This window comes from Phyllostomus hastatus, unplaced genomic scaffold (assembly GCF_019186645.2).
Source record: "Phyllostomus hastatus isolate PE091 unplaced genomic scaffold, TTU_PhHast_1.1 phas_contig_137, whole genome shotgun sequence".
Lineage (NCBI taxonomy): Eukaryota > Metazoa > Chordata > Mammalia > Chiroptera > Phyllostomidae > Phyllostomus > Phyllostomus hastatus.
This window is the reverse complement of record NW_025333583.1, coordinates 918,087-934,429: the sequence shown is the minus strand read 5'-3', so window position 1 is coordinate 934,429 and position 16,343 is coordinate 918,087. Positions and strand designations below refer to the sequence as shown.

The following is a 16,343-nucleotide window of genomic DNA, read 5'->3' as shown; positions in this document are numbered from 1 at the left end:
GACAGCATGAGCGACACCCCCAAAACACGAGAGTTGGGGCATATTCGGAACACCCCCAGTTAATGACTTTGTCAGTTATGAAGATGAAATTTGCTTTATAAAATTCTATCATAAATTCTACCATACACTAAAGAGTTCTGGGATTTTAAATTTTTGGAGTGCATCCACCACGACCAATTTTGTCATTGAAGAATCTCAAAATCTCAATCAGCGTCCCCGTCCTTACTTTATACAGGCGAGATAAAGACTGGTCAGCGGAAGGGGTGTGTCCAGGCTCATCAGGAAGCCAGCAGCATGACGGGGATGAGCCACTGGGGACTCCCGAGTCATTGCTCCTTCACTCTTCTTCCCAGAATTGAGTGACTCTCTGTTTCTTGATGGTCTGACAGACCTAGCACTCAGGAGCCAAGTGCATGAACCCAGCACACTGGCCCTTGTGGAAGTTGGTGGAGTTTGGCTCTAAATGGGCATCAAAGGCCAAAAAAGCATCAGATCTGCCAAACACAAAGCAAAGACTCGGCCCAGCTCAGCCCTTCCATCCAGGGGCTCGACCAAGTCCATCCCTGTGGCCTACAGTCCCTTGAGGCTCACCAAAAACAAACGTGGGTGCATCCAAGGAAAAGCGGCAGGAGCAGTGGCCACCACCCACGGTCACCAGGCAGATGGATGGTATCAATCAAGGAAACAGTGCAGAGAGCAAGAGGTTAAGTGAGGTGGTTATAAATAGAGCCCACAAAGGCATTACAAACATCTCAACCCAGTCCTGAGGTTATGGCTCAGAGAAATGTGGGCAGCCTCTGATAAACAGACTCTCCTGGCGCAGTGCGGGCCGAGGGGGTCTGGGGTGCAGGGGAGTCACATCGTCTGCCAGCTGTGGCCAGAGGTCACTGGGGGGGGGGGCAGATGCAAGGGCTCCGGGGCCTCTGCTGGCCAGGCTCACGAGGAATATCACTACCCACCACCTCAAAGGGTTAGAGCGAGGATTTCCCTCCTAACCAAATCATTGAATGAGAATTCATGTGTGTGTTAATGCATGAAGTCCCACCTGTGTCCTCCACACAGAAAAGCACAGCATCCTGTCTTTGCCCAACAAGCGCTACGCTACCCGCCTGCTCCCCTCTCCTGCCGTTCCCACGGCCTTGTCCTCTCCTCTCTGCCCGACAGTCCGCTGACCGGCAGTCCTTATCCTTGGCTTTTTGCACCTTCCAAAGAGAAGAGAGTGAGGGTGCAAGACGAAAAGGACAGCAGAGAGATTTTTTCAGCTCAACAAGAGGACACCTGAGACATGCCAACTGGCCTCCTCAGCCCCGTAACTCACCCCACAGCCCGAGTTTGATTTTTATTCGAAGCGACTCCATGCTCCGGTTAGAGGTTTATACACTGACGCTGAGAAATGCGTGATGTCATGCGTGGCCACTCGGACACAACACGGCCCAGGGGCCACTCACCCTTGTAGTCGGCCAGGCACAGGCACTCGTAGCCGTTCACCAGGTCCCTGCAGGTGGCCGCATTCAGGCACGGGGCGGAGAGGCACTCGTTGTACTCCTCCTCGCAGTAGAGGCCGTGGTAACCTGAGGGGCAGAGAGAGGGACCGCAGTCACACGTGTCCCGTGTCCACCCGCGCCAGGAGGGTGGGGAGGGCAGAGTTCCCTGGGGAGCATGGCTCGGACAGGTGGGGTTCAGGAGCTGGGTCTCTCGGGGGTGTCATTGAAATGTAGGTTTCTGGGAAGGCTGTGAAGAGCACCCTCTTTCAAGATCCCAAGAATGAAAGAGTTTATCCATTTAGGCACCAGATGGTCCCCTGACGAGACTGTGTTTGGCGGTACTGGTGGCCCGGAGACGCAGAGACACAGCAGAGTGTATCTGCTGCGGCCACAGGACACAGTGGCAGTGGCAGGACTTCCAGCTCCTCTCAAGGGTGCGGCCCACGTTTTTCCTCCCATCGATTCGCAAAACACTATCTCTAACTAACGAGAGCTGTATTAAAGGGGAAAAAGTCCAATGCCTTTTCTTTGCTTTCAAAGTCAGGAAAGAACCTCAGCTAAACAGGGTTAACTGAAACTCCTGAGGAAATGTGGGCGACCCCTGTGTATTCCTTCAACGTCCTGATGATCTCCATTATAATATTTTTAATTGTGCTCAAAGTTTTAATCATTAAAAATAGAATCATAGTCATGAAGAGAAAGAAACCTAGCAATTTCTTAAGTAGAAATGGCTCCTGCCGTCCTAATTGCAAAACAGGTGTTTATTCCAAAGGCCAAGAGGACAACGTTCTTTGAGATCCACTCATGAATGTTATGCTGTTTTTAACTTTCAAAAACACGTCTTGCTGCCAAGCTGCAGTGAAACCGGACCAGTTCTGTCTGGCCCTGTCCAAACAAAGAGGAACATGTGAGCGCTCTCAGAAATCGCCCTGCCTGTGTTGGTTCTGCGTCCAGATAAGCAGGAAAAATAAACCCTTGCTCAAGTGGGAACTAGAACCTTGAGCCTTTTTCCAGCTTTCCGACTCCTAGCCAGCCCTCGGACTCAGACAGCCCCCTCTGGGCCTGCCAACGCGCAGGACTGTTTTGTTCCTTGCGAATATCACGAAAGTAGGTTGAGCTCACGTCGACATTATGAACAGAGCACTTTTCTAGCATTTGCCATTTCAGTCGTTTGTTGAACTGCTTTCCAAATTTAGGAGGCGCTAATGCCTCCTTTGAGGAGACCTTGACCTACCTAAGACACATAAACCATGCTTCTTGATTCTTCTACCTTGTTGTAGTTTTAGGGAAATATTTCCTGTTACTTTTATCAGGTTATTGTCTTCATCTAAATCAGAGTTACGCAATTAACCGTGACTTTGTCCCCCAGGAGACTTTAACAGTTTGGGGATACATTTTTTTTAAAGACAGAGTTCTTTTCTTTTTAAGATTTTATTTATTTACTTTTAGAGAGGGAAGGGAGGGAGAAAGAGAGAGAGAGAAACATCAATGTGCGGTTGCTGGGGGCCGTGGCCTGCAACCCAGGCATGTGCCCTGACTGGGAATCGAACCTGTAACACTTTGGTTCACAGGCCGTGCTCAATCCATTGACCTACGCCAGCCAGGGCTGGGGATACATTTTTAATCGCCACAACTAGAGTTGCTACTGGCATCTAGTGTAAGGGTGCCGCTAAACACCCTCCAATGCCCAGGGCAGCCCCCACACCAAAGGCCAGCCAGCTAAAATATTCCTAGAGCCAGAGGGGGAGACCCTGTTCCAGATCAGAGCTCAGCAAACGCAGCCCACTGGCCAAGGCCCTGCCAGCCTGTTTCTGCACACGCGTATTCACTGGGACGCAGCCACGCCCATGCGTTTATGAACTGCCCATGGCTGCTCTCAAACGAGGGCGGCAGAGTGAGTGGTTGGCGACCATAGGCATGGGCTGCAAAGCCCAAAATCTTCCCTGTCTGCCCCTCACAGAACAAGCTGGGTGACTCCCGGTCTAGGTTCAACAGAAAGTCTTCCTTTTTACAAGAGTTTTGGATATTAACCCCTTACCAAAGACATGGTTTGCAAACGTTTTCTCCCATTCCACAGGTTGTTGCCTTTTTACTCCGCTGACTGCTTCCTTTGCTGCGCAGAAGCTTGTTAGTGCGACAGAGCCCTATTTGTCTGTTTTTGCTTCGGTTGCTTGTGCTTTTGGGGACGTATCCAAGAAATCATTGCCAAGACCAATGTCATGAAGGTTTTCTCTATGATTTCCTCTAGGAGTTTCATAGTTTCAGGTCTCTCGTGTTTACATTTTTAATCCATTTTGAGTTGATTTTTGTAAGTGGTATAAGGTAATACAAATGGCCAATAGGTATACAAAAAGATGCTTAACATCGCTAGTTATCAGGGACATGCAAATCAAAACCACAATGAGACATCTCCTCATGCTTGTCAGAATGTGTGTGTGTAAACAAGTGTTGGCAAAGATGTGGAGAAATTGGAACCCTTGGGCACTGCTGGTGAGAATGCAAAACGGTGCAGCTGCTGTGGAAAACAGTGTGGAGAGACCCCAAACACTTAAAAACAGAACTACCGTACGATCCACAATCTCACTTCTGCATATTTACCCAAAAGAGCTGAAAAGAGAATCCCAGAGACGTATTTGCACCCCGTGTTCACAGCAGCATTACTCACAGAGTAATGGAAAGAGGTGGAAACCACCCAAGTGTCTGTCAACAAATAAGCAAGTAGAGAAAAAGGGTGGGTTCCCTTGCCCTGGCTGGTGTAGCTCAGTGGATTGAGCACAGGCTGCAAACCAAAGTGTCGAAAGTTCGATTCCCAGTCAGGGTACATGCCTGGGTTGCAGGCCACGGCCCCCAGCAACCGCACATTGATGTTTCTCTCTCTCTCTCTTTCTCCCTCCCTTCCCTCTCTAAAAATAAATAAATATTTTAAAAAAAAAAGGGTGGGTTCCCTACAATGGAAAATCATTCGGTCTTAAAAAGAGAAGGAAGTCCTGCCACGTGCTGTAACCTGGATGAACCTGGAGGCCATACGCTAAGGGACATAAGCCAGTTACAGAAGGACAAACTCATCCTAATTCTACCTCTATGAGGCATCTAAAGTAACTGAACTCATAGAAGCAGAGTAAATGGTGGCTGGGGGGAGAGGGAAATGATGCAGAGTCTCATTTATGCACAATGAAAATGTTTTAGGGGCTCTGCCTTATGACAACGTGCGAACAGTTAACAATGCTATACTGTAAACTCAACGTTGGTTAACAAGGTAGAGTGCGTGTTACATGGTTTTATCATGTGTGTCCTCTGGCTTCTTCTCCACGTAAGCAACAATCCCAAGCAGCATCTTTTCAACTGCTCGTCTGTCCTAGCAGATCTCTTAAAAACCAACTCGGAAGGGCCACCTATAACCCTATAAGCATCGTGGCCTCTGGACTGAGGTGGTATTTTACACAGGCAAAAATCAAACGACAACTTCATGAAATCACCCATACGTGGTTTTGCTTTTGAAAACAGCATCACCGTCTTTTTTTCGACTAGCAACACGCAAAGCAAATGAGGAAGTTACTTTACAGAGAAAATTAAGCTGGTGATGTTTTCCGTCCTTGCGGGGGCGGAAGGAGATAAAGGTTTCATATTCTAGAACTGTTTCTTCAGAGACGGTAACATTCAAACGTCTTTATAAAAATGTCAAGGCACCCTTCACACTTTGTGCCGAAAAACCTGAATTGGACGGTTTGACTAAAAAGGCCATCCTTCCAAAAGAGAAGGAGTCTGTGAAAACGAGGCTGCCACCACGGTTGGTAATTAACTTAGACTAACAAATTAGCTCATGGCAATATGTCCGGGGTCTAGCAAAATTAACCTGACCCGAAGAATTTTTAAAAAATAAAGATCAGACACCCTGGCTGGTGTAGCTCAGTGGATTGAGCGTGGGCTGCGAACCTAAGTGTCGCAGGTTCAATTCCCAGTCAGGGCACATGCCTGGGGTGCAGGCCATGACCCCCAGCAATCGCACATTGATGTTTCTCTCTCTCTCTTTCTCCCTCCCTTCCCTCTCTAAAAATAAATAAATAAAATCTTTTTAAAAAATAAAATAAAATAAAGATCAGAAGCGTGGGGCCAGAGCGGCCCCTCCGACGGCCCTGATCTTCACCCCCGCCACTCCGACTGGTGCATGGCTTTCTCCTGACTAGTCTGCTCCAAGCACGTCCTTGGTCTTGACCAAACTTGGCAGCCAACTGGATGTGGGGGTGAGAAGGAGCGGTCCAGACAGCTGCCATGCTTCGGCTGAGTGCGTGAATGGTGCTGCCAACACCACAAATAGGATGGCCAAAGAAATAACTGCTTTTCAAGGAAGCTGACCAGTTGGACATGTTTAACTTGGGGCTCGCTTAGGAAGGTCCAGGTGCAGTTGGAGGAAAAAAGTGAACTTCAATGGCATAGAAACAGCATTTTGGGAGTTAGTTGCCTAGAAGCAGTAGAGTTTTCATCCAAAAAAACCAAAAACAAAACAAAAAACATGGAGCGGAGAAAAGCAGCAACCGAAGTCAGACGTACATGGCCAGGTAGGGAGAGAACGAGAAGCCAGATCAGGACACTGGGGAGGGAAGGAGCAAAGTTGAAGAAAGAAAACCAAGGAGGGCTGGTGCACAGTGTCAAAGGTCACAGAGAGTGAGAATAACAAGTGGGGGACAAGACCGGGAGGTCGCTGGCGACCTGGAAACCATGGCTATCAGTGGGGGCCATACTGGCCTTCCGGGGGTGCTCTGGAGACCGGCCAGGGGGACGGGTGATTATTACAATGACTGTAGAGTTCCACTGGAATTCAGCCAGTGTGGGCCAGACGTATTAAACAGTACGCAGCACTAGAATTCCCCTGCCCAACAAATGATGCCCTGGTGTCCTCACACGTCTGGACTGCCCCCTGGACATCCATGTAGGTGAGAGTCCTGCTGATAAACTTCCAGGTCTGAAACCTAAATGCTTTACGTGCACGGCACAGTTTTTAAGATCCACTGAGTTTTCCTGGAATACAACTGCTGGGTACCTCGAGAGAAGACTGTACAGAGACTTGTTCGCCATTATGGAAAATCTCTTTATAACAGCAACAGAGGCGTTGAAGTCACCAATAAAGCACACCTGAACCCATAAACAAAACAAAACAAAACAAAAATCAGATTGTCGGATAATTTTCTGACAGTACCATCCAAAGTAGCTTCCCCCATCGTAGCACATAGGACTGTCTGGAATCATATTTCTAACTTAGTCCTTCACTTGATTAGGGTTTTGCTCCCTCCGCAGGAATAGAGGCTTGAAGGCAGAGGCCATAGTTGCCGTGTTTACAGCTGTACCCACAGTGTCTGGTACAGGAAAGATGCTCAGGTGATAGTGGAGGAATCAGCGACCGAAATGCCATTGGTTCAGTCGACACACGACTGAGACGGGCCCATGATGTTCGTGGAGCCACCAGGTACCCTGGGTGCAAAGCTGAATGGCAAAGCCTTCACCTGCAGGGATGACAGAGCCTAACAGCCAGTTAGTGACAGCTGCTCACATCAGGCTGTGTGTGTGTGTGTGTGTGTGTGTGTGTGTGTGTGTGTTAGCTTGCTCAAGCCCCATGACAACCCAACATGATGGCACGACCAGTCCCAGTTTCTACATGAGGAATTAAGAGTCAGACGGGTAAAGAAGGTTGCTCAAGCCCACACAGTTGACCCTGTGTGTTCTTCCTACTTTCCCAGGTTGTCCTCAAAAAATGCATTGCCTAATGTATTTCGTTTGCTAGGACCGCCATGTCAAAATAGTACAGACTGGGGGGGGGGGGGGGGGGCTTAAATGACAGACATTTATTTTCTCACCGCTCTGGAGGCTGGAAGTCATAGAGCAAGGTGTCAGGAGGTTTGGTTTCCCCTGAGGCCTCTGTCCTTGGCTTGGTGATGGCAACCTCCTTGCTGTGCCCTCACATGGCTCTTCCCTGTGGGCACGCCTCCCTGATGGTCCATATGGTTTTATAACGCCAGCCATACTGGATTAGAATGCCATCCACATGACTCATTGACTTTTACCTCCATAAAGTCTCTATCTCCAAATATAGTCAGTCATATTGGGCTTACTGTTTCAACATATGAACTTGGGAAAGATACACTTCCCCACACAACAGAATCAGGAGCTCTCGACGGCGGCGCTATTCACATGTCAGCCTGGGCCGTGCTCTATGGCTGGGAGCTGTCCTGGGGGAAGCGGCATCCCCAGCCTGTGCCCCCTAGATTCTAGCAGCTTCATCGTGCCCCAGTTGGGACCCTCAAAAACGCCACCAGACCTTGCCATGTGTCTGCTACAGTAAAAAAAAAAAAAACCCTTTGGAGAACCACTGTCCTCGATTCGTTTTCTACCATGTTGGCAACCCGAGGAGAGTTGCAGATGTGCAGGTTTGTGAAGCGAGAGAGAATTCACCGAGACAAGGGATTTCTGGGCACCCCCGAGGGGCCATCTGGTATTGCAGGTTTAATGCCATTCTAGCACGTGGGTGTGACTCTCTTCAGCCGTGCTCTCCGGCAGAGAACGCAGGCGCTCAGTTCAGCCGGGGCCAGGAACACACCAAAGGGATGGGATCCAGGGAGGAGGGGGGAAAGAGATGCCCCCGTCCTGGAGATTTCTGAGCTACAGAGAACCCTGCTGAATGTCCTGCCACGGGGCTGGCGTACCTCTGTGTTCTGGGAGGACAGACGTCCAACGCGATCGCACAGCGAGCCAGGCTTGCACCTGGGCCCGGGCCCTCCCAGGGCACAAGGGCTGCCCCGTCCTCCTGGGTGTCAGCAGGCCCTGCCTGAGACAGGCTCCTCCCGCCGCGCTCTGGGTTTACCCCAGAGTGCCTGCCTCCCCTCGCCTGTCACGCCCCACCCTGGACCACCCCAAACTCCAGGATTCTGACTCCAGCCAAATGGCTTTCACACTCTGTGTGACAAATTGAGACAAGTTATCATTTGTATCATCCCCGGGGGCACCCCCCCCCCCGGGCTCCCTGCTGCTTCGGGAAAAGCAAGAGAGCAGGACCTTCCAGAAATCACGGGGGATGCTCAGGCCACGCCACTCACTCCCCCAGCACAGACCTGACCCCATGAGAGTGAATGCTGGTTTTGTTTGTTTGCTTGTTTGATAAGATCTTATGAGAAAAACTGTTTAACTAATTAATGTAAAAAATCAGACAGGTGGGGAGAGGAGGGATGGTTCCTTTAAGGCTATGTTGCAACTCCAAGGATGTTTTCCCCACATCTCAGGTTGAATGGACCCGGTGTGGAAACCCTAGGCTCCCTGATGCAAGTCCAGGCCAGTTCCCAGGAACGTGGTCGCTGCAGACGTGGGCAAAGAGAGAGCAGAGCTATTACAACGCTATGGCTGCCTGTGAGCTCTCCGAGCCTGGCTAGACCCGTTGCTCGCCAGAGAGCCCTTCAGCACTGTGGCATCTCGGGCAGCGCGCTCACTTCACCGAACTGAGAGCTTTGCTGCAGAGGAAACGTGTGTGCGTGTGTGTGCGTGTGTATGTGTGTGTCCATCTCATCCTCTCTCTTCGCTGGGATATTCACAACAGGAATCTTTCTAAGAACAGGAAAAAAAAAATACAGTCCGCATGCCTGCTCGCATCAATCCTCGGATTAATTAAGAGATTAATTAACGCTCAGATGCTCTCCTGTAAACAGACCTGCTGTGTTGAGGTCTTACAGATCTCCGTGGAGCAGCTGTGCTCTCCTGTTACACACTCATGCAAGTGCACACGCACACGCACACTCCGACAAAAATAGAGGAACCACCTGCGAACAGGAGGGGGCTGTGCAGGTGACCACAGAGCCTTAGTTGGTGCAAGGGGGGCGGTGACCACTGGTGCTGCTTTCGCTCCCTGATCACTCATTCTTCCATTGCGGGGGACACTGTGGCCAGAGGGGAAATAGGTGTGAAATGACCCAAGTCAGTCCATGTTTCCATTGTTGAGGTCCTCATAAACATCACACTGAAAGGACCACAAAAGAGAGGCTACCATAAAGTTTCAGGTTCTCCCACCTGCCTGGGGCTCCTACGTTACTCAGCCATCTACACGTGTCACGCCCCTGCCCAGGCTGCCGAAAGGCCAGACAACGGAGAACTGCCTCTGAGTGCTATCCCGACCCTTCAGACGATGAGTGCCCCATCTCCATCACTGCAGACACCTGCTGCCCTTGCCCATCACAGGAGAAGGCTGGCGAGCCCCTGGGCCTCCCGGTTGCCTCCGTGGGCAATTCATTCTTGAACGCAGCAGACAGTGGTTAGATGCCTATGATGTGCCAGGCACGGTGCCAGTCTCTGGGTCTCCAAGGCTGTGTGCAAACAGGCATAATGCCATTTAAAGGAGAAAGACACCAAACAATCATCCAAAGGAATGTAAGATCCCAACTACATCTGCCCTCAGAACGAGGTCACAAACTAGTTACACGAAAAACTATCAGTTTCTTCATATGATTGTTTAGCCTTGTCTCATAAGTGTCCTTTTTTCATGATGCTCTTGGCCACTAGAGGGTGGCTTCTCTCTATGATCTATACCAGCTTAAAAAAAAAAAAAAAGGGCAGGGGAGAATGTTACTCAAGAGTTTAACAAAAGATACACGTGTTTAACTATAAAGATGTGTTTTACAAAAGGGAAATATATGGCACCAGGGATGCAAATGCATAAAAAAGAAATGCCATTTCCTTTCATAATAAAACTTAATGTTCATATTATTTGTTTACAGCTTACCAAAAAAATTCACCTTTAAACATATCATAGCTGCAGTTACAAATATCCGCTATAAAGCCGGCCTTTCTGACTAGTGCTATAAAAATGACTTTAAAAGTGCAAATTGCTTGCAACACCATGGCTAAAGCCCCCAGGTTCAAGATTAAGTATGATGACAAGAAAATATTTTACAACCAGACTGTAAAGATCATTGTGGTATGTGTGTTTGCATATGAACGATATGTAAAAATGCTCTAATGAAATAGTCCCACAGGCTCCACAGACTGTCTGGCCTGTTAGCCAGTTATCACCAAGTATTCCCTTGGGGGTTCTCCCTCGAAAGGCCCCATGTCTGTGTCTGTCCCCCTGGGCCAGCGGTTCTCGGTGTGGTCTGCAGTCCGGCAGCATCGGCATCACCAGGGACCTTGTTGGAAATGCAAGTTCCAGCCCTGGCTGGCGTAGCTCAGTGGATTGAGTGCGGGCTGCGAACCAAAGCATCGCAGGTTCGATTCCCAGCCAGGGTACATGCCTGGGTTGCAGCCCACGGCCCCCAGCAACTGCACATCGATGATTCATTCTCTCTCTCTCTCTCTCTCTCTCCCCCCCCCACTCCCTTCCCTCTCTAAAAATAAAAAAATAAAATCTTAAAAAAAGGTAAAAAAAAAGAAATGCAAGTTCCCAGGCCCTACCCACCATCTACTGAATCAGGCACCATGGGTAGGGGCCTGGGACTCAGACTTAATGACCCTCTCCCTGATTCTGATGCACACTGACACCTGAGCTGTGGACTAGCAAAAAAGGCTACATCTCCCACAACTGCTGATTCTCAGAAACACGGGAAAGGGTAGGAGTGACCTGTGGCGAGTGCCAGATTCAGCGCGGTAACGCTTTTAACGGCCACGGCATCCCCTCGGCATATCAACGGACCAACGGGAAGACACGCAGTCAGACTCAGGCATCCACATGTAAATAAACCGACAGTGAGGCACCCAGACAAATGACCTACTGGGCACAGACACACAGGCCCAGTGAAATGACACACCTCTCGGGTGGGGTTTGTTTAAGGGGAAAAGCAACTGGAAGGAATCTCAAAGCAACAGCAAATGCCAGATTTGAAAGGGAAGGCCACAATGAGGACAGGTAAGGGTATGGAAGTGTCATTCATAATCCTCACTGTGTGACCCCAAGTCACAGACACCTATTGAGGACAGGGAGGAATAAGTTTAAATCAGACTAGTGGGCACAGTTTTTTCCCCACTGCTCTGATCCAGCTTCCTTGACCCCTGGGAACTGCATTTCAGCTGGAAGGGAAACCATCGGAGAACGACAGACGGAGCTCGTAGGAACAGAGAGAAGGACGGTGGTGCCAGGGCTGGCTGGCAGCGGGGAGTGGGGAGGTGCTGGTCTGGGTGCGAACTTCCAGTTTTAGGGTGAAAGTGTTCTGTGGGTCTAATGTACAGAATGGTGCTTATAGTTAATAGTACTGTGTTATACACTAGAAAACTGCTGAGAGTGTGAATCCTAAATGTTCTCACCACAGAAAACATGGTAATTACAGACATGGTAATGGTAATTATAGAAGTGTTGCCCTGGCTGGTATGGCTCAGTGGATTGAGTGCCAGCCTGCAAACCAAAAGGTCGCCGGTTCAATTCCCAGTCAGGGCACATGCCTGGGTTGTGGGCCAGACCTCCAGTGCAGGGTGCTCAGGAGGCAACCACACATTGACGTTTCTCTCCTTCTCTTTCTCCCTCCCTTCCCTTTCTCTAAAAATAAATAAATAAAATCTTTTTAAAAAGTGTTAACTAACACTCTGGCGGTAATCATTTTGCAACGTGTGAGTCTATCAACACATACACCTTAACAGTGTTACGTGCCAATTACATCTCAGTAAACCTGGGAATTACTTTTTAACTTTGGAAAACAATTTTAAATACTAGACGACCTACGAGAATAATTTTCACAAACCAACACCTGAGAAATGTGACCTGACGACGTTGTGCTGCTTCCACTGATGACAGGCAGCTTCACGGGCGCAGAGCTGGGGCCAAAGCACGTGTGTGAGGGAAAACAAGACACTGTGATCGGGGTTTTCCCGGAAAGTCTGGGTGCGTGGAATGTGCGAGGCAGACCCCAGATCCGCCCCACGTCACTGGGGACATTCAAAGACACGAGGCACAAGTGTCACCCTCTGGGTTCCCATTAGTCGTTGCCCTTCTCACGCACGCACGCTGAATCCACAAGACTGCTCTGCACCAGGGGCAGTTCTGACGGGCGCTCAGGGGCATTTCTGGAAGCACATGTCTTTCACTTGACAACCATCCTGAAGGGCTGCGAACTCATAAGGGCTGAAGCTGACGCTGCGTCTGGACTTCAGCTAAGGCGACAATTAACCAGCAGCCCTGTACCACGAGGCAGCTGCATTACAAAGAAAATTTAAAATGCAAACAAATCGAAGTCAGAACTCAAATATTTGAGTAACTCTCAAATTCCATTCCTACTGCCTCCACTGAATAAAGATTAAAGATGCCTAAAAATAGGGCATTTACTCCTTTAAGAGGGTCAAAATGCAGCAGAAAATCAAAAGTGTGTGTTTTCTTTGGTGTCTTAAGATCTTAGTGTGCTACATATGTTAATAATCTAAAGTGGAAAATGATACTTCTTTGAAATAAAGCAGCACTGAGGCTCGATCTACCCAGAATTATGAAGTGAGAAAAACTGTTGTCTTGTAGATACTCCTTCCTTACCATTGGAGTAGGCAAGTCCGGTGGGGCTGCGTCTCTTTTTCCTTAAGCAATTGATCACACAGCTTTTGTTTTTCAACTTCCCTTCTCCTCAGTTTGTTCATATGCATCTATATGTATCTGTGTGTGTGTGTGTGCGTGTGTGTACAAACTCATTCACATTCTTCACGTATTTAGGTTTAAGGTTGTGGACAGAAAATGGCCACAAATTCTTCATAGCTCCTCCCATCAAGAAATGGAGTCTATGGGCTTGGCCCTGTGACTTGCTTGTACCAACAAGACATTAACAAGCAAAAGAAGAAGACTCTTTAAAAATGCATGCGCAGAGAAAAATACAATTAAAAAACATATGTACGTTGGGTCTTGTCTTTTCTTGCTGCTTTTGGAGGCCAGCGTCAGTGTGCAGAGCGCTGGACGGGTCTGCTAGAGGGCGAGAGGCAGGTGGCCCGGTTGGCCCCATTGCTCCAGCCAGCTACCAGCCGTGTGAGTGAGGTCGTCCAGGACCAGCCAGTACCTGGCTGACCACAAAAGCTACATGAGTACACCCGACTCCACACAGAGCAGAGAAGAAACAGCCCAGGTAAGCTACCCAAATCATCAACCACAGAATTATAAGCAATGAATGGTTGTATGAAGCCACTAAGTTTTGGAGCGGTTTGTTACACAGCCAGAACCAGCTGATACCAAGGTTTAACGACAAGAGCCAACATCTGACCCAAAGGAATAAAACTGCAGACAAACTTTCAGGCGTCAGAGAACTAGAAGGGAAGATGTTTTTAGGGGATGGTGAATGAAGGGGACTCATCCCCAAATCTACTGCCAGGCACAGCCCATTCCTTGCTTTCAGCTGGGTTATTGCTAATGATCCAGGACCGTCATTCTGACCTGTACCATCAGAGACCATCTGGTAGAGAAAACAATGAAACCTGATCCTGGCAATTACCAACATATCATTGACGCTTCTGGCCAAACGGCCAAGGATCTGATCTAGGTGACCCCCATAATGCCAACGGGGTTGTAAAATGGAGCAGTGTGATATTATGTCATGAGGCACTCGGCGACACGCAATGGGACACGCTGTTCTACAAAGTCAGTAAGTGCTTTGAGGTGACAATGTCCTGGGATTCAAAAAGAGGTCATGTATCAATCTGCTTGAAGCAAACCTAAGAGCTCTGAATCTTCATTAAAACTGAGGCAACTGTATAACAGCATTCACTACATGCACCAAATTTCAGAGTGTGCCTTCAAATGGAAAATTAATGGCCATGATTTTTTTAAATGGGAGAAATGTAGGGCATTGTCCCCAGGTTTTTATACAAATCCAAATCAGTGAAGAACTGAAAGCATACTGAAGGCTAGAGGGCCAGGCCAAAAGCAGAATACGCAGGCAAAGCTTCTTATTGGCTGTCTAACCGGGCCTCAGGGTGCAGGTCACCCGCAGGCACAATTCAGCTCAGACATCACCTGAAACAGCAGTTGTCGCAGGGTGTCCTTCTACCCCTGGGGGCTGAGGCCCTGCAGGTCATTGACACTGAGCCCGTCTTGTGGGCAGGAGTCACACAGAAAGGGGAGGAGAACACCAGCGCTATCTCAAGGCAGCGAACTAAAAAGTACAAAAGCCAAATGTGAAGAGGAGAGACTTGTTTCGGGGACATCGCCAGGGTCAGGAGAAAAGAATCAGTGAAGGCCATGATCTACAATAGTGAATCCGGGAGACTTTCGCAGGTTCAGGAGGTAAGAAAAAAGATCACACTGCTACTAGGCACTAGGGACCCCAGAAGGGAAAGCACCCACCCAAAGAGACTGCCTGAGCTGAAGGGTGACACTTCTGCCCATGGGTGTGTTTCTCATTTGAGTCTTGGAAGAAGCACAGTCTTTAACTGGGTGCATCCCGTAGACACCAAGTCAAATGAAACCGCAAGTTTCCATCACAGGTCACCCGCAGCATCAATTCTGAAGCAGCCGAATCTGCAGTGGAACAAGCAGAAGGGGCCCCCTACCGACAGGCAGTTCAGTTTCCTTGGAAGTTATGCTTCTCTGCGCTGGGAGGTAAGAAACTGTTGGCCGAGAGCCACTCACTGGACCACCACCAAGGCCACTCTCCAAACCTGGTTTTGATAGGTCCACCTAGAGGTGCATCTCAGGAGCTGTGCTAAGGCCAGGGGAGTGTAGAAGGTTCTTCTTGCGATTGGCTCGAACATCAGTGAGCATCCAAGTTCACACACAACTTGGGGGCCACACTAGGCTTCTGCTAAGCCCAGCCTATGGGTCAAGAGCATTACCGTTAGGCAAATCTAGGTCACATGTAGGGTTCTATCACCTCTATCTCCTTCAATAAAAAATAAAAATACTAATACCCGGGGTTAACTAAGAGAAAATATTTGTCAAGGGTTTGTTTGGCACAGGGTCTCAAGGTGGGAAGCGCTCACAGATGGAAGCTACTCAGCGCATTACCTGGGTCAACAGAGCTGAACCACCGTCTCGGTGAATCTCAATTTAATGTGCTCACTTAGAAAGTCCAGAAAGTGAAATGTTTCATTGTTCAGCCAGTCATTTATCACTGGTGAGTCACAGTCACAGTCTGACCCCATTTCCTGCTGACTCTCAATGGCCATGAATATTGATCCCACCTCTCGACCAACTCCAACCTTGAGTTTCCCAAGAAAAGAACTGGAGCCCAGATTCATTCATTTCTCGGTGGTCTTCCCCAGGAAAGGGGAACATCTGGCACTGGCGCCATCCACTTAGACACTGCAAAGGGCATGAGCCCGTGCGTCATCTCATTTGAGCTTTGTTGCCTCTTCCCCCATTTTAAAGATGAGAAAACTAAGGCTAACAGAGGCCAATTGCACGGCGGCCCCAGGGATACAGCTGGGACTTAAATTCAGCTCTTCTTAACTCTCAGCCCAGGCCCCTATGACCTAGGGAGGAGGTGAGGCACGCCAGATTGCTGATCTAAATTCCATATTCCCAGACAGTCTCAGGGAGTTGACACATGTTGGCCGGAGGATCGTGATAACTGCCAACCACGAAACAAAATGAGAGTCCATGGCTTAGTTACAAAATAGTTTTAAATAAGTCCCCACCTGACCTCCATGGTCGTGAGCTTAATGAGAATTTCCCCAAATTAGGCATTGCCATGCTCTGCAAACAGCGCCGTCCGCAGAAACGCGCTGGTTAGTGACATCAGCGGTTCACGGCTGCCATTCCCGACCTCGCTCCCAGGTGAGCTGGTGTAAAATGATTTGCTCACAGGCCATTTATTCTCCCTCCTGCCAGCAGGTAAACCTCGTACCTTTTTCACCACTCAGCCAGGAGTGAATTCTGAATGGCGTGAATTTCAAGGGGAAGCCAGGAGCAGAGGGAGCAGAGGGAGCAGAAAT

At 49.0% G+C, this 16,343-nt stretch overlaps 1 protein-coding gene across 1 annotated transcript in view; it reads right to left on the bottom strand.

Annotated features, from left to right (window-relative positions):
- DNER (delta/notch like EGF repeat containing) overlaps positions 1–16,343 on the bottom strand; it is a 260,889-nt gene that overhangs the window by 33,957 nt on the left and 210,589 nt on the right. Inside the window, exon 9 of the mRNA XM_045855980.1 lies at positions 1,449–1,571. Coding sequence (XP_045711936.1) covers positions 1,449–1,571 — 123 coding nt within the window. The remainder of the gene's footprint in view (positions 1–1,448; positions 1,572–16,343) is intronic.